Here is a 21,826-nt window from a genome sequence, read left to right on the forward strand (position 1 = left end):
ATTCTTCTAGTGGTTTTTTTTTTTTTTAAAAAGCACTGACAGTGATGATAGTAAAGAAGCATATAGAAGCGTCTCAGCAAAACCAATAGTCGTCAGGATTAGCTGATGTCAAATAAATGAGAGAGTCTAGCAATTATCCTTGGTGGTCTATTAAATTAATTTACTATGCAGCAATCTAAAATCTCCTAATAAAATGACACGCTGCGATCCCAGATGTTAACATTTGGATTGATGGGAGATGATAGCCTGCTTAATCCCCCTCCATTGTAGTCCTCCTGGCAGTTTTGAAATCACATCAAGGAGGCTTAATGCGGATGGAAGCCAGCATCTGATTTATGTAGTAACAAAACCTCTTCAAAAAGATGAGATCTTTGTGCCAGTGGCTTTGCTGTCTTTTAAAAAAATGTATCCATGGCAATTGACAGGTTGACCATACATGAGAGCAGTATCCACTCATTATCCACTTAACATGCTACAGCACTCGCAACGGCAACGCACACAGCCCTGTGCCTTGATATTGACACTGGATGATCCCCTAGAGACAGGGAAATGACCCTCATTTTAATTTAGCCCCACCAGTGCATACAAATGAGCTTCAAATTAAACTGAGTACCAAATAACTAAAATCCATTTTACGATAATTTGAACATGAATTGTGGCAAGAGTTTTCATTCAGCACCAATTTTGTATAGATTAGCAATGTGTAGCTGTCCCGGTGTCTGGGAAACTCAGACTGCATTGCACTTCTGTTCCTGGCAGCATTTTTCTTCTTCTTGTATGGAAGAGGAAATCTGTAAGAAATGCACATGGAACCTTTTGAAGACACAGGCAGTGATCTTAGATGCTCAGATTATATGCAAGCAATCGCTTATGATTTTTTCAGGATTGCCTTCAGTGTGCCAAACCAGTGTTTAGTAATTTAAACTGCAATCCTGCACAATCATATCTCCAGGTAATTCCCACTGAACTAAGTGCAGTTTACTTTAGAGTAGGCATGTACAGAATTGCACTGTACGTTCAGACTGTGCTAAAAAAAGAAAACAGTCATTCTAAAGCATGGGTAGGTAAACTAAGGCTCGGGGGGGCGGATCCAGCCCAATCACCTTCTAAATCAAGCCTGTGGACGGTCCGGAATCAGTGTGTTTTTACATGAATAGAATGTGTATTTTTATTTAAAATGCATCTGTGGGTTATTTGTGGGGCCTGTGTGGTGTTTTTACATGAGTAGAATGTGTGCTTTTATTTAAAATGCATCTCTGGGTTATTTGCGGGGCATAGGAATTCATTCATTCCCCCCCCCCAAAAAATATAGTCCGCCCCCCCCCAAGGTCTGAGGGACAGTGGACCAGCCCCCTGCTGAAAAAGTTTGCTGACCCCTGTTCTAAAGGTACCAGAAATAAAGGTGATGGTGGGGATTGAAACGTAGAGAGATGGGAACCTTTCACATCACACACTTAAAGCACTACGATACCCCTTTGAATAGTTGTGACTTCCCCCAAAGGATTCTGGGAGTTGTAGCTTTTTAAGAGTGCTGAGAGTTGTTAGGAGACTCCCCATTCCCTTTGCAGAATTATGATTTCCAGAATGGTTTATCAATCCCTCTTCCCAAGGAACTCTGCAAATTATAGCTCTGTGAGGGGAATGGGGGGGGGGGGTCTTCTAACAACTCTCGTTGCCTATAATGACTAGCTTCCAAGATTCTTTTGGCGAAACCACGACTGCTTAAATTGATATCATAGTCTTTAAATGTACTGTGTGAAAGCGGCCATAGCTCAACCTTGAGAACCAGTGCATGCTTTATCTTTCTGCAAGACACATAAAGCCAATTTACACAAGAGAGTTATATTAAGAGTTAAAGATGTCATTCTTGCTTACACATTAAATATGTTCATCCATCTACATATGCTGGAGCCCAAGCAAAGACTTGTAATCTAGTATCTTTGCTGGATCAAGCTTTTGAGTGGGGTAAACAGGTATACATGCAAAAAGACAGGAGCATTCAAGTGATTTTCACACATATGCCCACATTCCATTTTTCGGCACTTGTGCAGGAAAACTGCCATGTGTAGATATAGCTTTTTTGTCAAGTGTCTTTTTCAAGCATGTTTGTCATTGCCAGATACCCCTGATTTGATTTCTCTGCATATGGCACTACACCCAAGGGGTGGAATCGCATTACCCTTTCCTATAGCTAAAAATTATATTCCAAAAATAAGTTAGAGTGATGGTTTATTAGACAAACAGAAACTGAAGGCAAAAAATTAAGGAAATGCTCGTTTCCCCCCCTCAGTTCTGTGCCCTGACAAGACACTAAACAGGCGCCTAAAAGTTTGGTAACATGAGGAAAATATATCTGCAGGCTTCTGGGTATAAAATATGCAATACCCAAGCATATGGCTTTATTATGCTGCCCCGCTACTGTCAAACTCAGCAGATACCAACTGAGATGCGTCAAAGACATCACTCAATTGATTAACAGGGAATCAACACTATTTCATTGTGTTACATTATTCTTTAGAACAGGAGGTCATTTATCCACTGCATTCAGCTGTATAGAATAAAATACTAAAATATAGCATAGGAAGATTATTAATATATAGTTGCTTGAAGCTCTGGGGATGACACTTGTGAATCACGGGCAGCCATGTAAATTGTAAATCGAAACCATCAATTTTGTTTGGTAGAACACTACAGTCAGCAAGTTTCTGATCAGACAGGAGCAGCTTTCTGAATCTTATAGGAGCAATTGTCACTTTGCAATACTACCTCATTCATAGGCTTCACTTAGTGCCGTGGTTCATCATCCATGGTTCTTTTCTCAACCCCCTCACCTATTTCCCTGTTAACTGCCACTGGTGGATAGGGAAAACCCCAAGTCTTGTTCCACAAACTCTGTTCTCTGAAATACAACAATGGAGCCCATTCAATATACTGTAGTATTTGTACTGGTGGAGGCAGGACCGGAGGAAGAGGGGTGTGGTGGGTCCGGTTCGCCCCGGGTGTCACCACTGAGGGGGGGTGTGTGACAAAATGCCAGGCAGCACTCACCACAGGTCCTGCAGCATGCCCGAGCCATGCGTCTCTCCTGGGAGAGACGCGGTGGCTTGGGCACACAGGCTCTGCGCTGCCCAAATGGCCCAGCCATTGCCTCCCCCCCAGCTGTAGGGTGGCTGAGTGGGAGGAGGCAGGCAGACTCCAGAGGCCCCACGGTGCACCACACCCATATGGGTTGCTCGCCCCGCCTCTGGGCACACCACCCCAGGCACCCGAGCAGTGTCCTCCGCCACTAGGTGGAGGTTGATAAGAGAAAGGAACACCAGATGAGCACAGCTAATCTTTTATTTGCCATCTTGAAAGACCTACACTGGCTCCCAGTACGTTTCTGAACACAATTCAAAGTGTTGGTGCTGACCTTTAAAGCCCTAAACGGCCTTGGTCCAGTATACCTGAAGGAGCGTCTCCACCCCCATTGTTCTGTCCGGACACTGAGGTCCAGCGCCGAGGGCCTTCTGGCAGTTCCCTCGCTGTGAGAAGCCAAGTTACAGGGAACCAGGCAGAGGGCCTTCTCGGTAGTGGTACCTGCCCTGTGGAACGCCCTCCCACCAGATGTCATAGAGAAAAACAACTACCAGGCTTTTAGAAGACATCTGAAGGCTGCCTTGTTTAGGGAAGCTTTTAATGTTTAATAGGTTATTGTATTTTAATATTCTGTTGGATTGGCTGAATAGAAAGTGGGGTACACAATTGCTCCTGTTGGAATCAGTGGGACTTGCTTCAGGGAGATGGCTGTTTCATGCTGTGATGGCCTGGGAATCCGATTCGGAGGCTGAACCGGAGGAATCCCAGCCTGCACAGGAGTCCCCGCCTCCAGGGCCGGCTGAACTGGGGCAGGGCCTTGATTCTGAAGCGCCTGCACCTGTGCCGGATCCTCAGGAGCAGGCACCAGGTGAATCCACTCTGGCTCCGGAGGTGCTTGAGGACTCAGTGCCTACAGATGAGTCTCCCCCTGGGTCCAGTAACCCTTCAGCCTCTCCTGAACTGCAGAGGCTCAGGGCAGAGAGGCGAAGGGAACTGGTTTCTCCCAGGAGGAGTGCTCACCTTAAGGCCAGGAGAGGCGGGTCTCCTGGGGGCCGGGACCGCCCCTGGCCTCAGAGAAGATAAAGGCCAGTCAGCCCGGTCCCAGGTTGCTGGAGCAACGTTGTTGAAGAGCTGTTTCAGCCAGCATCCAGTCCTGTTCCCCCAGAGTTCCTGTCCTTGCCCGGCTTCTCGCTGTGGACCCGGCTTCGCCCGAGGAGGACTGTCTGCCGACCCTCAACTCAGGTCCTGGACCTTGCCCCACGGTAACCTTCCCCCTGGACCAGCACACATGCTTTCTTATGTGATCCACCATGTGCTCCAGTTTAGAGGAAGGGTGGGGTATATACAATATCAAATGAATAAAAAATGAAATTACCATGTTAGTTGGACCATGTAGACCCCATAGAACAAAGCCATTCCTCTTCCTGCCCTTTCAGTGCCTGATATCAGCCCCTCTTTCTGTCTCACTTAATTTCCCTTACAGTAAGCCTTTGACTCCACAGTGAATAAATAGAGTCTGGCAGGATTAATGTTTGCAAATTTTCTTTTAAACTATTCATTTAGCCATAAACCCAAGATGTGTCTCTGAAGATGTACATGTCTAATCTCCTTAGTCACCTTTCATCAGGACTTGTCTGTAAAATCTTGCGTGATGGGCCTGGGAGACCCCTACAAGTGACTGTGAAATGGAACAGCTACCTCAAGTAGCATCTGCTGAAATCCCCAAAGTCATCAAGGCAGCTCCTGATGGGAAGGATAATATCCTTCACTATGTTGCTGATGTACCAGTGCAAAAAGGAGTCACCTATTTTTCATGAATTATTGGGTAAGCATGTGCAGACCCATCACAGTAAACGATGAATATTGAATTCAGAAATAGAGGAGCTTCATCTTTGCCGCTAAAGAAATAGATGCCATCTTAATCCAGAAGATGATGAAGAAGAAGGGGGATAATTTATTATTTTTACCCCACCCATCTGGCTGGGTTTCCCCAGCCACTCTGGGCAACTTCCAACAAAATATTAAAAATACAATAAAACATCAGATATTAAAAACTTCCCTAAACAGGGCTGCCTTCAGATGTCTTCTAAAAGTCAGGTAGTTGTTTATGTCCTTGACATCTAGTGGGAGGGCATTCCACAGGGCGGGCACCACTACCGAGAAGGCCCTCTGCCTGGTTCCCTGTAACTTCACTTCTCGCAGTGAGGGGACTGCCAGAAGGCCATCGGCGCTGGACCTCAGTGTCTGGGCTGAACGATGGGGATGTAGACGCTCCTTCAGGTACAATGGGCCAAAAGGAAATTAAAGCATTTTCTTTCTGCATCAGGCTGCTCTGGCTCTTGGACTTCAGCCCTGATGAAAGCTCCTCTGAACAGAAGAGCAAAGTTCCTGTGGCAGCCCCTATAACAAATGGGGAATCAGTAGTCCTTGATGAACAGACCAAGACTGCTTACACAGAAAACACACGATCCTGAGGTAGATCTAATGTTAGCAACCCCTTTGTCAGGAGCCCCTCCCAGATATAGACCTCTCCTCATAATCTCCAGAGCTGTTATTATAAGAAGGTAATAAATGCTCTTCTAATTTCCACGCTATCCAAACATCAGACAAGTCAAGTTATGGGTAGGCTAAAGTTAGGAGAAGAAATGAAGCAGTGCTGGTAATAAGGGGGATATTAACCACAAAACAAATGTATGAGTTTTATACTAATTTAGCTGCCATAACTGCCCCCAAAAGAATTGTGGGAATTGTACTTCTGAAAACAATAGCATAAATAATAGCTTCATATAATGGTAGTTTACAGACGTGCTCAAATCCTTTAGTTTAATAGGTTGCTGGATCCAACATCTGGGATGCACATTATCAAAAGAAAAACACTAATAAAATATTAAAACTAAAGGGCTCATTTTAGCTGTGACAAACATTTTACATAATATTCTCTTCTTTTGTGTGATTAATCCATATTTTAATATAAATACTTAGGGGATAATCAGCTGTAAAATTAGGATCACTGTGGTTAACATTCCTGGTGCAAACTAGAAGTCTTCTTTGTAATATGGAACAGGTGTAGGAAAAAGGTTCCTTTTTTTATGTCCTTCGTTGAATTTATCTTTAAAGCACTTTAATAGAAAACTGCTGACCGAAGGTGTAACAAACTGCTTTAGAAAGCACAAGTAAATGAAATATAATGCTAGAGCAAACAATAAAATTGATAAATCAACTTAACCAATGAGAATCTGTGGAAGATGTAACCTTGCAACTATGAACTGTGATGTACAATGTAGTCTTGCTCTTCAAACTATAAAGAACATTGCTGGGATTATCAATGGAGGAGCAACAAGCAATTGCTCAAGTCTTTTCATTGATTCCAATGTCCAGAATGTACCTGCCTTTTCAGGGGAGGCCGATATAATTTCTTTTGCATCATACGTTTCTTTTCTTTTGCACGTAGCTGCATTACAAACAGTTTTATGGCAGTTCTTCTACTAGCTCCCAAAGATTCTGGTAAAATGGATTCTAGAAAAAGATAGCATAGGTATACCATTTAGAAATTCATATAACAGGAGACAGATTTATCTTATTTTTATTGAAGTTGAAGTTCCAATGGAAAATACTCAAAAATATTTATGTTTTCCTACTTGGAACGTTTTGAGAGAGTGAAATAAATTCATTTCCAGGCTTTCATTTTTCATGTTCAGGGCAGGATTCCCATCAACAGCAGACCTGCACAAGGACCTCCATTTGCACAACTGGGTTTGCCTCCCCCTGCACACCCACCATGCCCCCAAAATTGGCCCTGGTGTACAGAATATTTGTGCAGATGGAATGATTTGAGGAGCACAATATTGACTTCTACCCAAAGTGTGATAGGCTTTGCCAGGTTGGACCTGGGAGAATGTACATGTACTTTTAAATGCACCAATAAAGGAAAGGCAATAAAGGGAGCCATGGCTGTTGCTATCTGTCCTTCTTCCCTTCTTGTAGTAGTTGGCATTGCTATATGTTTGCAGTAATTCAAACAACAGAAAGACAGTAGACAAAGGGTCATGGGGAGGGATGGGGATTTTTTAAACTGAGTGCACATTTAAACGTGAATTTTCCCAATTTCTAAAACAATAAGCAAACAAATGATGGCCAGCCTTCAAATACTGCAATCCTCCAATTTTTGCAATGTGGTTCTCCATCCAAATAATGTGCCCTGCCACCACATCTTCCTTCACTGAAAGATAAATGCATGTTCTCCAAGTTGCAATCTGACAATGCTAATCACAGCAAATAAAAGCAGTACTTATTGTGTCTCTCAGTGAACAGTCATAGAATTTAAGTTTGCATAATCACCACCACAGAAGAAAAACACTGTCACTTACCGCAAACATGACTGAAGACATTTATGCATGCATGAATTCATGTGACATTCAGTCTTTTGTCATTAGTTTTCAAAGCAGTTTTCTCAGGCAGTTGAAACCTGGATACTGACCCCAGAGTCCTCATGGGAGTCAGGTGACATCAGGGAGGCAGACTCAGGCCAGTCTCTGCAAATGTGCTCCTTCTCAGTCTGGGCTCCTCATGTGGTGAGACAGGTGGCTACGTATAAAATTATCACTTTGTGCTACTACATTATCTGACCACCTGCTGCCTCAAGTATTTGCCAGCCCTTGGATGGGAATGCCTGATATTTACATAGTATAACTACATCTTAAAATTAGTAACAAATAGGAAGAATAGAAAGATAATATCTGTTTTCTTAAATAGTTTAAACATGATTTAAACAAACCTAAGTATCTAAGGCAGAGTGAGGTGGCCGCCTCAGACAACCTGCACTGTATCCCTTAAGTGAACCTTCTGTCCTCCGTTGCATTGTCTCATTGTGATTCTATAGTATTGATTCAACAACCAATCAAGTTGGCTTCTGTTTATGGAAAGGGTGGTGGTGGGACAATCTTGCATTTCATCTTGGGCAGCAAGATGTCTTGAGACAGTCTGAGTGCCTCATCACTTGACAGTCATCACGATTAAAAATTGGTATCCAGTGGGACTTCCTCTTGCTCTCCTTTTCCCATGAACCCCAAAAATCTGCTCTGGAGGGTCCTCCAGCCCCCTAGAGCAGATTTTGAGGATGCACACAGGGGAGAGGAAAGATAGAGGGAGTTCTATTGTGCAAGTCAACTGTGTGAGTGGAACAGCAGTGCTGGATACAACCCAGTGGTGTCAGATGATAGAACACTTCAGTGTTCAGTCTGTTTCACAAATGCAACCTATCACTTGATGATGCACAGTGATAAACATGCATGTGTGAACTCACTCTGTGAAGTGTCATCACTTCATTGATCATATAGCAGCTTTCTCTTACTCGAGTAACTGGGTCCCAATGTACTCTAAACTTTATACTAGGAGTGGGGAACTTGTGGGCCTCCAGATGGTCAATGATCAGGGATGATGGGAGCTGAAGTCTAAAAACCTCTGGAGGGCTATGGGTTCTCCACTTCACATACTAACACTGATCCGTGATCTAAAATCAGTAAGTCCATGCAGCTAGGTCAGCCCATGGTAAACCAGGATAACTGCTTGGAAGCCTATCTAGCATTAAGCAGCATATTAATTAATTAAATAATGAATTAATTAATTGTCACAGGAGGAAACATTGCATAGCAAACGAACCATTGTGTTCCAAAATACCTGCTGCTACTAAAATTCAATATTCTGCAGTTCATCTTCAATAAGGAATAACTGGAAGCTAGAGGCAGACAGGCTAGAGGACTGAAAAACCCCACCACCCAAAATTACAGGTAACTGATTTCCTGTAAAGATGATGATATTATTGATGAGCCATTGGTGATGATTTTCAGATGGTGAGCTTGTAGCTGATTATTCAACAGGAAAATTTATTCCAGTCATTCCTAAGGACTGTAGTCATCTGCAAAAGAAGTCTACAAAGTATCCTCAGATGCCACCTCCAAGTACTGGCTGTGAAGTTCAGAAGGGCTCTTTATGTAGTGGATTCTACCAGATGCCAGAGAAACCAGTCCACTTTGCATGACTTTATGATTAGAGTGTCATGTATTGGCATATCTGACACAGGTGTACCTCAACACTCTCCAGCATAAAATCATTTCATTGTGATGTGATGCTTTTTCCTTTAAGTCTCAGGATCGGGCTACAAGTTAGCAAGCATCTATGCTCAATGGGCATATTCACCTTATACCTTCCTGTAGTTGTTGAGGCATAGACCTGCACCACAACAACTACCTTTTCAAAACAACAACAACACCCAAACATGGCAGAGGTGAAGATCTTTGCCACGAGGTCCCTTACTAAAGTTCCTTTCTGGCAAAAGTTTCCTGAATTGCATGGGATTGGACTAGATGATCTTTGGAATCTTTTCCAACCCTTCTATTATTCTGATAACAATGGTCCCCCTTAGAAGAATCATCCTGCTTCAAGCATGGAAGATGCAAGACTTCCTTTTTGCTGTTGATTCAGCAGTGGGAAAAGCAAGGAAACATAGTTATAAGGATTGTTCCCCCTCAACAGGGATAATAGAGGAGCCGTGCTTATGGAAGGGATGCAAGTCTCACTTATATTATCCCTGCCCTAAAAATAAAGTTCTTGTACAAAGCTTCTTTGCTGTTTAACACCTTCCCCCTCTGCTGACTCAGTTGCTCCAGGGACTGCTGCTTATTTCATGCAGATGAAGGGATCCATTTTGTCCCAGAGGAGCCAAGGGATAGTGTTTTTCCAGTGCCCAAAATGGGAGCCAAGTCTGAGGCTTTGCCCAGTATATGCTGACTCATCCTTCAATTGGTAGATGCCAATTACAGCAAGAGGCAGTTTTCGTAAGTCAAGCATAAATGTTACACATATGAATCGATACTCACAAACACATACAGTCCAATCTGGGTAAATTAACTTATATAAAATTTCATTAGTTTGAGCTGCCAAGCCTTTTAACTACATCATATCGTCAGAGCTGATTAATGAGGCCAGCCCATGTGATGAAAGCCAAGGCTGCATGTTATCTTTCATAAATAATATAGAAATTATTGCTGTCTGCAATGAAGAAACATGCTGTCAGTGAAGAATTAGGAAAGTTCCTAACAGATGAGGAGCTAATTGATCCCTAAATTATTCATACCATTTCTCTGGGCGCTCATACACCACTGGTGGCTTTTTTTCACCCTCTGAGCATAATGCCATTATCCCGAAAATAATTTCTTGAGATGTAGCTGACTTTTTTTTGCCATGCATTTCGAGTTAAGGGGAGGGAGTGAGAAACTGTGCCCATTAACATATAGATTTCATTTTATATGGAATATAAGAGACAGTTTGCATGTGACTAATGAAGACAACGAAATCAGCAAGCGTTGGTGTAGTTTTGTAGTAGCAACCCCATTTTCATGAAAGGAAGGGTAAACATTATTGCCGTTAATTATCTCCATCGCTCAGCTTGTATTTCCACTTATCTATTCTCATGGAAAGTCCAGTTATCATGCAGTAAAATAAACTTAACTCATCACCACAGTTAGCTTCAGTGTGCCTGGAATTGTGCATTACTTCCTCCAACTTGAAAATGTCTTATTGTCACACTTTCAGGGGCCCAACCCCATCAGAGCAAGGTTCTGGCCTCTCAAAAGATATCCCCCCCCCCACTTTGCATCATTGCCATCTTACAGCTAGAAGTGTCTAGACTCATCAGGGGAGAGAGAAGGAACAGCTGATAGACCTTGCTGCCAGTTCCTACATGTTGATTCGTCCAATAAAGATATTGCTGAACTGTGAATTTTGGAGTTTTTCTCTGCGTGTATCTTGCACATCTCATCGTACGGAAACATTAATGTTAACTGATCTTGCATCCTCACTCCAACTGACAGCTGCAATAAATTGGTCTGAGAGTGGTTGAATTGACTATGGTCACTTGGGGAGATTGAAGGCTAATCAGGTTTTGAACCTGATATGTCCATATTTATCAAACTCTAGACAAGCCTCCATCATCCTGGTGTTCTCTACTTGTAAGGGCTACAATTCCTATCAGAGCCAGCCACCATGGCTAATAATCAAGGATAATAAAAGTTGTATCCAGTAGCATCTGGGGGGCAAAACAGTGGGGAAGGTTCCTCTAGACATTATGGGTGGTCTTCAACTAAGGATGAGCACTGGTGTAATGGGATTTTCCTGCTTTCCTCCTCTATCCCCAAATCTGATCTGGAGGAGGAAAACCCAGAACAGATTTATGAGGCATGTAGGAGGAAGAGAGGGGGGAAATGTTCCATTGCACAAGGGGAAATTCTTGCACTGATGGAATATTCACTTTAGCACTGTGTTGAATAAAACCCCAGGTTTTGTTAAAAAACACACACACCACACCACTGAATCTTAAAGGTGATCATGACAATATGAAACAGTTGCAACTGCTACTTTTCTGAGCCAAACCGTGTTGCGAAAACAAAATTAAAGCAACCAACACATCGGTCCTGTTTGTTTTTATTGTAGCTAACAGCAGCTCGCCATTTTAAAAGCATCAGCCATATTTCATTCAAAACATTTTGTGACCAAGCTAACAGCTTGTGTTTCAAATTCCAAGCAATAAAACTACCCAAAATTAAATTATGAGAGAATTTCTGCCAGTCTGCTCTGTCACACTTCCCCTTTTCTGACCCATCACATCCAACCCTCACAGCTGCTTCTGTTCTCCTGGTTCTTTGGGGGACTTTTACTTGGGCGTTCATCAGGTCAACCCCAACAGTCCACTGTCTCCTGAAAATGATCTGTCAACTCTGCTACTCACTTTGCACTGATATTTATTGGCAAGTCTCACTGAAAAGAATGTGAGTTTGCAGCCAATGAGTCTTGATGGGTCAGGCCAATACAATTCTAAACCAACTCTCTTAAACTTGATGCCAAATCCTTTGATCAGGTGAATTGTTTTTCACTGAAATGGACTGGCTGTGTTGCACTCACAACAGTTGTATTGTTTTCCAGCAAAAGTGGTAACAGCAGATGTCACTTGAGTTAACTGAGAAGTTAGCAATTGTCAAATAATAAGGAATAAAAAAAGGAACTAACAACATAATCCATGATATAATGATGAATGCCAAACATCTGCTTCTGAGAATCGTAATTAAAACAAACAAACAGGAATGACAAATTCCTTTTGAAACCAACATTTAACATTCTGGGAGCATGTCATATCTAAATAATACTTTGAATCTCCATGGAACTCTGCTTTGACCTTTCCTGTTGACTCAAGGTACTCATTTGATATAGATCCCGTTTGCTTTACTTCTCTCTATAAGCTCTAGCACATGTTATTGTTTCTTCTTCAAATTTGTTACCTGTACATTGAAATATGGAAAGTGTTGGTGATTTTAAGGCAGGAAGAAACAATTGCTTTTTCCCTCTAGGTCTATAACTTTGGGGCCAAGCAATTTTCCATTAACAAATCAATGAGAATGGAGAGCTCAATGGCCACACATAGCGTTACACCATCATTAAAATGTCACTGGATTAAAATGATTGGATTTTGTCATCGCGTTCTTGGGGTGAAAATAGACATCCATTCTATGAAGTTGAAGTAAGTTGTTTGAAAATGGTCACTTGACCCGATGCAGCGGTTCCCCCATCCTGTTGGAGTCACGCCATTTTGTTTGTGGCTGTTGGCCCCTCTCCCTGGCTGCTGCAGAGCATCCTGGGTTCTTGACAGCCCCAGTTTTGAATTCTGGCCAATCCATGGTGGTCTGGGGTGGGGCAGGGCCAGGGAGCAGACCGTGCACCAGCAGTCTTCACTTTGGTCTGCTCCCCGGCCATTTAAGCGGGCCAGCGCTGCCCTCTGCAGAAGTAAGTTGTTTGAAAACACGTTCTGTACTCTAAAATCAAAGCTTTCAGAATGCTGCAGATGGATATTCAACCCACTTCCACCAAACTTTAGAATGTCTAGCTGTCTGTCTTCACCCTTATATGTCATTCCTTTTTCTGGGATTCATGCCATGACTTTCCACCCATCAAAACATCTTGTCATTGGTAAGTCACTCAGCATTACAGTCACCATAGAGACTGACAGTCAAGTACCACATCGTCTCATACTTGTGCCCAAAACATTGCATTCATGCCCATAATTAGGGTAAACACTCCAAGCCAGCTAAATTAATTATTTTCCTTTGCAAATTAGGGGGAAATCCAGAAGCAGATGACAAAACCCTGTCTAAAACCTTAGAGAGCCACTGCCAAACAAGTGTAGACAACAGTGAATTCCATGAACCAGTAGGCAGACTCAGCATAATGTAGTTTCCTATGTTCCTGGGCACATCCAGAATCTCAGACTGAGACTATCCAGGCCTTACAAGCTAACAGATCCAATAGACACCTCAGCATTTGAGCTAAGACTACTTTACAAGTCACCTTGATGTTTGTCCCATACAACAGGACACTTAGACTCAGGCTTTGTCAACCCTCCATATCCTCCACTGTTGCCTTTTCTGGGCAACTGTTGCTTCTCTGGATGGTTGAGAATATAGGTAAACCTATGTCCCTTCATGCTCTTCTAAACCCCTAGTATCACTTGCCTCCCTCAAATAAAGTGGTATATTCCCCCCTTCCCCTATAAAGCATTAGCATGTAATAGTTTGAGTTTCAATTGACAAAGATCCAAGCTTCTAATTTTGTGCTTGCACTTTCCCTCTTTCTAGTCTTCCATGTTCTATTCCCATTACTCTGGCTCATCTTTCTTTAGCCTTCATTTTAGCTCTGCATTTTTTTTTTATTTTTTTTTGCCAAGTTGTTAATTATTTATTCAGAACAGTGGTTGACTGTCCAATCAACAACATCCTTTGGGAGGTTCACGCTAAATTTGAACAGTGTACACTTAAAATCTTAAAACATTCATTAAAACATTGAAAACATTTGGAAAGAAAACCAGTCACTTTCCTGCCTAAAAACTGGCACAAGTGGTATAACAGCATTTTAAACCCAGTAGAAATAAGGACAAGAACATAATGCTTGGAGAATAAAAGCTCATCAGCTGGTATGAAAAGGATCTTAATGTAAGCACCATGTGAGTCTTGTTGGGGTAGGCATTTTCTAATTGAGACACCATCACTAAAAAGGACCGTTTTCTTAGTAACCACTCACTTTGTTTCTTTAAGTGGGAGAACCTGGTTAATGATCTCTGGTGAAGATCTCAAGCCCCAGAGGAGGCAATATTTCAGGTAACGAGGCCACATCATTTAGAGCTTTACACCTGATGCCACATTACATCCTTGCTTGTTATTCAACTCCCATAGGTTCTGAATCAAATCTATTCAGCAATTCTTCCCAGTCCACCCCTTGATTATGATTGCTGGATTAGCCCTTAAACTGATGGACCTATCCCCACTGAAAATATTTCAGCCACTTTCTTCCTTGATATACCAATGGTGTGGGATGTAACATAAGCAGTCAAGTATAACATTTCCTGTTTGCCCAGAGTGGACACGCAGGGAAATGTTAGTCCAGCCAGGAGGACTTCCTGTCACACCTGGTCTGGAGCACCCTCCCCCTGTGTGTGACCAAATAGGTGGGCATGACCCTGGCAGACCCTATAAAGGAGCTAGTCACACAGCTCTCTTCCTCTCACTCTTTCTTTGCTTTATTCCATCTTGATGTTCTTTGGCTGTCTGCTGGCTTTCAGCCAGCAGCACATGGGCTCAGTCCCCATATGGGATGAACCCACACTCTCTTCTGTAACTTCAAGCTAAAGCCTGCCTTCAGGATCATACTGTGAACTGAATGTAAGTAAACATCTTATTACTTTTAAAAGAAAACTGTTGTGTATTTATTTATTTTTTAAGAAAGAACAAAGGGGATTTACCAGGAACAAATCCAATCTGGACAAGCCAGACTGGATTGCTTAATTTAGGAGATTCTAACAAATCTACCAACTAATTTCCTGAAATATATAGGGGAATGTACAGTGGTGCCCCGCAAGATGAATGCCTCGCAAGACGGAAAACTTGCTAGACGAAAGAGTTTTCCGTTTTGGAGGTGCCTCGCAAAACGAATCTGCTATGGGCCTGCTTCGCAAGACGAAAATGTCTTGCGAGTTCCTGGGTTTTTTTTTTCCTTTTCCCCCTCTTTTTCTAAGTCGCTAAGCCGCTTATCTGCTTATCCGATAAGCTGATAAGCTGATAAGCTGCTAAAAGCCGCTAAAAGCCGCTAAAAGCCGCTAAAAGCCGCTAAAAGCCGCTAATAGCGCTAATCCGCTAATCCGTCAATGGGCTTGCTTCGCAAGACGAAAAAACCGCTAGACGAAGAGACTCCCAGAACGGATTCTTTTCGTCTTGCGAGGCACCACTGTACTCTGTTACCAGCTCACTAGCATGAGTGAAGAAGGATAATATTAAATCAATATATCATCTCCTACTATCCTCAACATTCCCACACATAGCAACTACAGGCCTTTTCAAGCACTTCTTAAAACAAACTGCAACACAGTTTAAACCTAAGATTCTTTGGAAGAAGTTATGTGTTTTCAATGTGCTTTAAATTTGTGGTGGAGCTCAGCCCCAGATGGTCAACCTAAAATTCAATCATTTATGACCCACTGTCCTACTCACGGTATCATTGTTGCACTCCAGGTTTAGATTAAAAATGAGACTGAGGTCAGTTGGTCTCTCTCTGGTTACCAGAACTCCAGCTTTCATTCTTGCTGATTCTACGGCACTCAAAACATCTGTAAACACTTGTCAGTGAATCAAATGGCCAAACATCTGCTGGATGGCTCAGCTTACACTTCAGATCTTAGCAGGCAGGTTTTGTGTAACAAAACCTATTATTCTAATTAGCACTCTTTTGGGCAAGGAGATCAATATTTCAATTGTCAGGGAGATTACATTACGTTTTCACCTTTTGAGATTGTTGCCTATATCAGAGGCTGGGGTCTGCAGAAAAGGGAAACCTGCAGTTTGGGACTTTATACAGGTTTTTCAAACAGACGTAAATCAGGTTCTGATACAACTGCACATCAATGCCCACTTACTAATTCCAGTGCATAATGTGCCTTTTCATGACATCTCAAATAGAATTGCCCTTAGTGTTCACCCTCCTGCTCTATTCCAGACAGAACCAGAGAAGAATAGGAAGATCTGTGATGGCTTTTAAGGGAGCCGAGAACAGAATTTGAAGAAATTGAATGAACCAGGGACCCAGAGTCCCTGGATGGATCAGGAATACAGGGTCAAGGCAGAACCTGGCAAATACGGTTTGGTGTGAAGAAAAAATGTCAGGAGTTATGGAAAAACTGAATATGCGCTTCACAGGGTTGTGGTGGGGATGAAATTGGGAGAGGAGCCATGCACATCACCTTGAGGTCCTTAGAAGATAAGGTGGTATAAAATGGTAATAAAAAAAAATCAAAAATCAAACAGTAGTTACCTAACAGTCTATGGTTTTACTACACAGACCAGTAGTGTACTTTCTAAAAACCACACTTTCAGACTGGGAAGTAGTGTCCCCTCCCCCCAACAAGTTATTTGTGGATTGTTCCATATGGTCACTTTGAAAATAAGACAAGCTGTTCATTTTTATCAAAAAACGTTTTTTCTAAGAGTTTTATCGTACTGTATTTGAGCTTTGAGGCCTCTGGATTAGTCGAGGATAAATTGCTTGGATACCTTTGGAAAGGTTGATGAGGGGTACTGCTCCAGGCTTGTGAGATAAGATGGCTTCTTAGATACCTGCCAAACAGATTTTAACTTAAATGTGGCACTATGGCTGTCAAAGGATGCTGTGACCTCCTTGTCATACTGTTCCAGATACAGAGTTGTATTCAACACTATTGTTCCACTTGCACAACAAGGAAATGTTGAAGAATATGGTAGGATGTCCTTAGTTTCATTGGAGAAAAGTTGGACGGTATGGTGGGACATTCCTATTTTTATCGGAGAAATGTTGGAGGGTATGGAGTTATGTGACCCCAAGCCAAGGAGATAAGTAACTATACAACTTTTAGAAGACACCTGAAGGCTGCCCTGTATAGGGAAGTTTTAAAATGTTTAATGTATAAATCATAAAATAATCATTATATTATGAAATAGGACATCCCTATTTTCACTGGAGAAATGTTGGAGGGTGTGGACTTGATCTGAAGTTATGGTGGAGGTGAACAATGAACAATCAGCATTATGGTGGGGAGGGGTGCATACGTTTGTAACCCATCCCCTTGTTAAAGGACTCACTCTGTGCTGGAAGATGAGCCTTGTGTGTGGGATTCACAATCACCCTCTTCATACAAACAAGTTTGTTCCTTTATGTAGAATGGTCTCATTGAAAGGCTTTGAAAAAATATGCACCCCAGGAATCCTGGGTTTTAATTTGTGTATTTTCTTAAGAATATACAATAGCACAGAGAGCTTAATGTAATACCATCTCTCTCTCCCTCTCTCTCTCTCTCTCTCTCTCTCTCTCTCTCTCTCTGAATGATTGGAATTCAGTTTGTTTTCATTAATTTGTACAGGAGCAGGCACTATCTGGCAAGGCAAAGGGCACCCCTGGTTTGTTCTGAAACACAGAAGAAATGCACTCTCCCTTTTTATTGCTACAGTTGTTTTACATTAAACCTGGAAGAAGCACAACGTTGTGTAACACAAAGCATCTTTTCTTCTACTGATGCATTCTATAAACCTCATAAATTTTCTCTAAGGAATTAGCAGGAGATAAAGTGCCACAGGCCTGAGTGCTCAGCTGTCTTTCTCAAATGATATTAGCAAATCCAAAATAAAACTAAACTGAAAATATGGGAAGCCTTTTACATGTTATATCTAAAACTGTTTTATTACTAATGGACTTCTGTTTAACACAGACTTTAAAACAATTTGTGTAAAAGCTTGCAGTGAAAAAACATTTTAAAAAGTGTGCAGAGGCCACTCTTAGCACATAAATGCACAAATTCAAGTCACATTGCTTTCAATTAATTATATCAGGGATAAACAATGTGGTGCTTGTCAGTTGTTGTTGGACTACAACATCCTTCAGCCCCAAGTGGCATGCCCAACAGTTAGGGTGATGGGAGTTACAGTCCAGCAACATATGGAGGGGGGCAGGTTGGCAGCCCCTGAACTATATCCTGGATTTCTGGGAAATGAAATGAATAGAAATGGAAAAATATGTCTGCCTATTGGTGGAGACTAATAAGATTGCAACAGCTGTCTCAGTAAAATAGGCATCATATGGAAAATGCTAAGCTGGGAGGGTTTTCATTCTCTTTAGCGCCGCTTCAGCTCTATCTAAAGTAAGATGTGGAATTGCAGGTGTGTGTATGTCAATTAGTCCACAGAACAGGTGTGACCCTCCAGGTGTTGCTGAACTATAAGTCATCTCGTAAGTTGGAAGCATCCAGAATCGGTCCGTGCAATGAAGTAGGCTTGCCCTTCAAACAGGTCCTGTGTGTAGCCAAGATGGTGCCTTCCTCATGATGTTGGACTACAATTCCCATCTTCCCTGACCTGTTGTTGTCTCGCTGCTGAGCAACAACATGCAGAGCACAGTGGAGTAGGAGACCAGTTAACCAGAATAGTCTCTGAGCTGCACTTGCCCATAGAGCAAAGTCAGCATCCAAATTCAGGTCCAGCCCTAGGGTCAGGTGAACAGAATTCCATGTGGTGGGATGGTCCAGGGGTCAGGGAATCAAACGATCAAGGGTCAAGATGAACAGGAAGCAGCAAGGTAGGGCCAGGAACTACAAGTGTTGTTTCCAACATCTGACTGCTGCTGGAAGCTCTGCTTAGGAAGGCTGAAGCCAGCTGGTTTCCATCAGAGCCTTCTCCTCCATGTCCCTGAAAGTTGATCAGCTGCCAGTGAGGTCAATTCCCTTTCAGGCTGCTGTTTAGCAGGTGAAGATAACTCCTGGTCCAGGTTTGTAATAGACTGCCATGTGACAAGCCAATGTGGTGGAGTGGTTAAGAGCGGTAGACTTGCAATCTGGTGAACCGGGTTCGCGTCCCCACTCCTCCACATGCAGCTGCTGGGTGACCTTGGGCCAGTCACACTTCTCTGATGTCTCTCAGCCCCACACACCTCACAGAGTGTTTGTTGTGGGGGAGGAAGGGAAAGGAGATTGCTAGCCGCTTTGAGACTCCTTAGGGTAGTAATAAAGCAGGACATCACATCCAAACCCCTCCCCCTCCCCCTCCTCCTCCTCCTCCTCCTCCTCCTATCTGCAGTAGATCACCACACAGAGAGGATATTTTCATGGTGTCGTTACAAATATTTTTCATTTCATTTTATTTTATTGAACAACAGAAACCAGACAATACACATGAAGAAGAAAACAAACATCAAAACAAAGAATTGTAAAGTTCAACACAATAAGCTTTTGATAATAAAGTCAAACGGAAAATAAAGAATCAAGCATGAATGAGATGCAGACCCTCCAAGTGTCCCTATTCTCCAGGGACAGACACAGATTTTTTGATCCTGGAATCCCCTGCTTTTCTTTAAGATGCTCCTATTTTCATCAGATAAATGTTGGAGGATATGGTGTTATGTTACCCCCAAGCCAAGGAGATAAGCAATTATACAACCTTTAAAAGACATCTGAAGGCAGCTCTGTATAGGGAAGATTTTTTAAATGTTTACTGTTTTATTATATTTTTTTATAAATGTTGGAAGCTGCTCAGTGGCTGGGGGGCAACCCAGACAGATGGGTGAGGTATACATAATAAAATTGTTGTTGTTGTTAAATAGGACATCCCTCTTTTCATCAGAGAAATGTTGGAGATGGACACAATTTTAATATTCTAAATGAGGTATAAAAACACAATTTACATGGTATGATGAAGGAAATCAGGGGGAAAGGTCTTGCTTGCTTATAGATGCCACCAAATAAAATAATATTTTGAAGCGATTTGCTACCCATATGACCGCAATGTCATATAAACTAATTTTCAATGTTTGCAAAATGGTAGGCGATCCCTATGTAATTTTTTTTTTTTTTTTTTTTTTTTTTAGGATGTTCACAGGATCTTCAATTTTGGCCAGAATATCTGGGATGGAAACAAGGAGTAGAACAGTATGTAAAAGAAAAATATATAGGGCATATAAACCACCCTTGTGAAGCATTTATAAGTCCTGGTGATTGCAGCAGGAGAGAATTAAGTCTTTGCTTAAGTACTGAAGTCAGTGCTATATAAATATGTCTGGCTTTGAGTGAATCATGCCCACCACACACATTTTGTACTCAGAAAAAGGTTCCTGGTTACAAGAAGCAACATAAGAAGCCATCTTTTCATACAGATTTAAAGAATATGCTGCAAGAAATATAGAGAGTGCTGACTAAAGAACAGAGTCCAGTGGATATCATGTCTGTACCTCTTAAAGCTCCTCATATCTAATTCATAGCGCAGCCATTTACTCTGTCAAGGCTTATGACCTGGGATTTTTAAGAATGAAATGTGGCACGCTGAGTCTTGTCACTGCTCATTATTTTCCTAGTTAATCAAGACACATAGACTGATGACTAAGGGAAGCTTTTTCATGTGTGAGGTAAGGGGGAATCAATTTGTCACCGTTTCCCTGAATAACATACATCATAAAATGGAACCATTTACACCTAAAATGATAGTTGCAGATTAATAACTGAAATGTTTTTGAGAGTCATAAATGAGAGAATAGAAAAAGTATAAAATAAGAATTGTAAGATGTTATCTAGGAGCTCTTGCTTTTATCAAAACAGATAGCCATTAATCTAGTAAAAGAGTGGTTCCATTTATCTGGAGGATACGAAGGTGTTTTTCTTTTAAACTAAATTATGTCATGCTCAAGAAATGTGTTACTAAACTGAGTAAATCTTGGTCTCTCTCCAAACTGATTTTGAATTTGCTACAATCAGAAACTGTATAATACAGGGTAGGCATGTTTTGCTCTGGTAAAACAACATATTTCTTTATAGGAAAATGACAAGTTTATAGTCCTCTTGACTAATTCTTGCACTCTAAAAATTCAGAGCCTTATGGGTTTGGAAGGGGACCCATTGTGTAAGGAAATCTTGCATGAGCTCTGTCCTGATACCAGGAAGCAGCCGCCAGAAAAACTGTAATAGCTGTATTCATTTCCCAGTGCCTATCCTATTATTCACAAAATTTTGGAGCAATCCCCCCTTAATATGGTAATCACAGCACAGTAGACAAATCAAATTATTCTGCATTAGATGTAGTTCTTGCAAAGTGTTACTGCAGTATGTGGATTTTAACAAAGCAGAACAGCATTATTCTAAAATATTAGAATATTCCTGAGGGCAGATGGAAACAAAACCACAAATCTTCTGCAGTTACATTTTCATCTGATTATGATCTAATTAATGAATCCCCAAGGAAGTATTTTCTTTTTTAGAATTAAAAAGAAAACTGTTATAGAAGTATATTGTTATTCAAAACATATCCACACACTAGCCTAACTTATTTGCTTAGGCAGTGTAAATAAGAAAAGGGTTTTTAACCATCCAGTTGGAGACTTCAGCACTTACTGTGACCTGGGCTTTCTTCACTTTCACTTTCATACTTCAGGTGGGAAAGACCCATGCAGGTGGGAAATCTACCCATAGAGACCCATAATTCAGATATGCACCCATGCTGCATGGGGTGTTATGGAATTCTACTCAATATTGATCCCAAGTAGTTTCCAATGTATAGTTAGCAGAGTAACAACTTAAACACGTTGCACGATTCCCTCCAAAATAGACCAGAGGCAATTCTATTTCATGCAGCAGAGCTTTACGGCTACTGAA

The 21,826-nt window shown here is 41.8% G+C and overlaps 1 protein-coding gene across 6 annotated transcripts in view; it reads right to left on the reverse strand.

The window, feature by feature from the left end:
• Nucleotides 1-655: 655 nt before the first annotated feature.
• LOC308481342 (uncharacterized protein) overlaps nucleotides 656-21,826 on the reverse strand; it is a 97,089-nt gene continuing 75,918 nt past the window's right edge. For 3 of the 6 annotated variants that reach the window (XM_081013677.1, XM_081013680.1, XM_081013678.1), the window contains 3 exons: nucleotides 6,468-6,594; nucleotides 2,832-2,899; nucleotides 666-791 (listed from right to left, as the gene is read on the reverse strand). In XM_081013677.1, the coding sequence (XP_080869803.1) occupies nucleotides 694-791; nucleotides 2,832-2,899; nucleotides 6,468-6,594 (293 nt within the window). In that variant the 3' untranslated portion in view covers nucleotides 666-693. Of the gene's footprint in view, nucleotides 792-2,766; nucleotides 2,900-6,463; nucleotides 6,595-21,826 lie in introns of all 6 variants that reach the window. The other 3 variants (XR_013988566.1, XM_081013679.1, XM_081013681.1) reach the window with 3 other exon arrangements.

The sequence above is a fragment of the Podarcis pityusensis genome (genome assembly GCF_964106645.2).
Source record: "Podarcis pityusensis genome assembly, chromosome: 7".
Classification (NCBI taxonomy): domain Eukaryota; kingdom Metazoa; phylum Chordata; class Lepidosauria; order Squamata; family Lacertidae; genus Podarcis; species Podarcis pityusensis.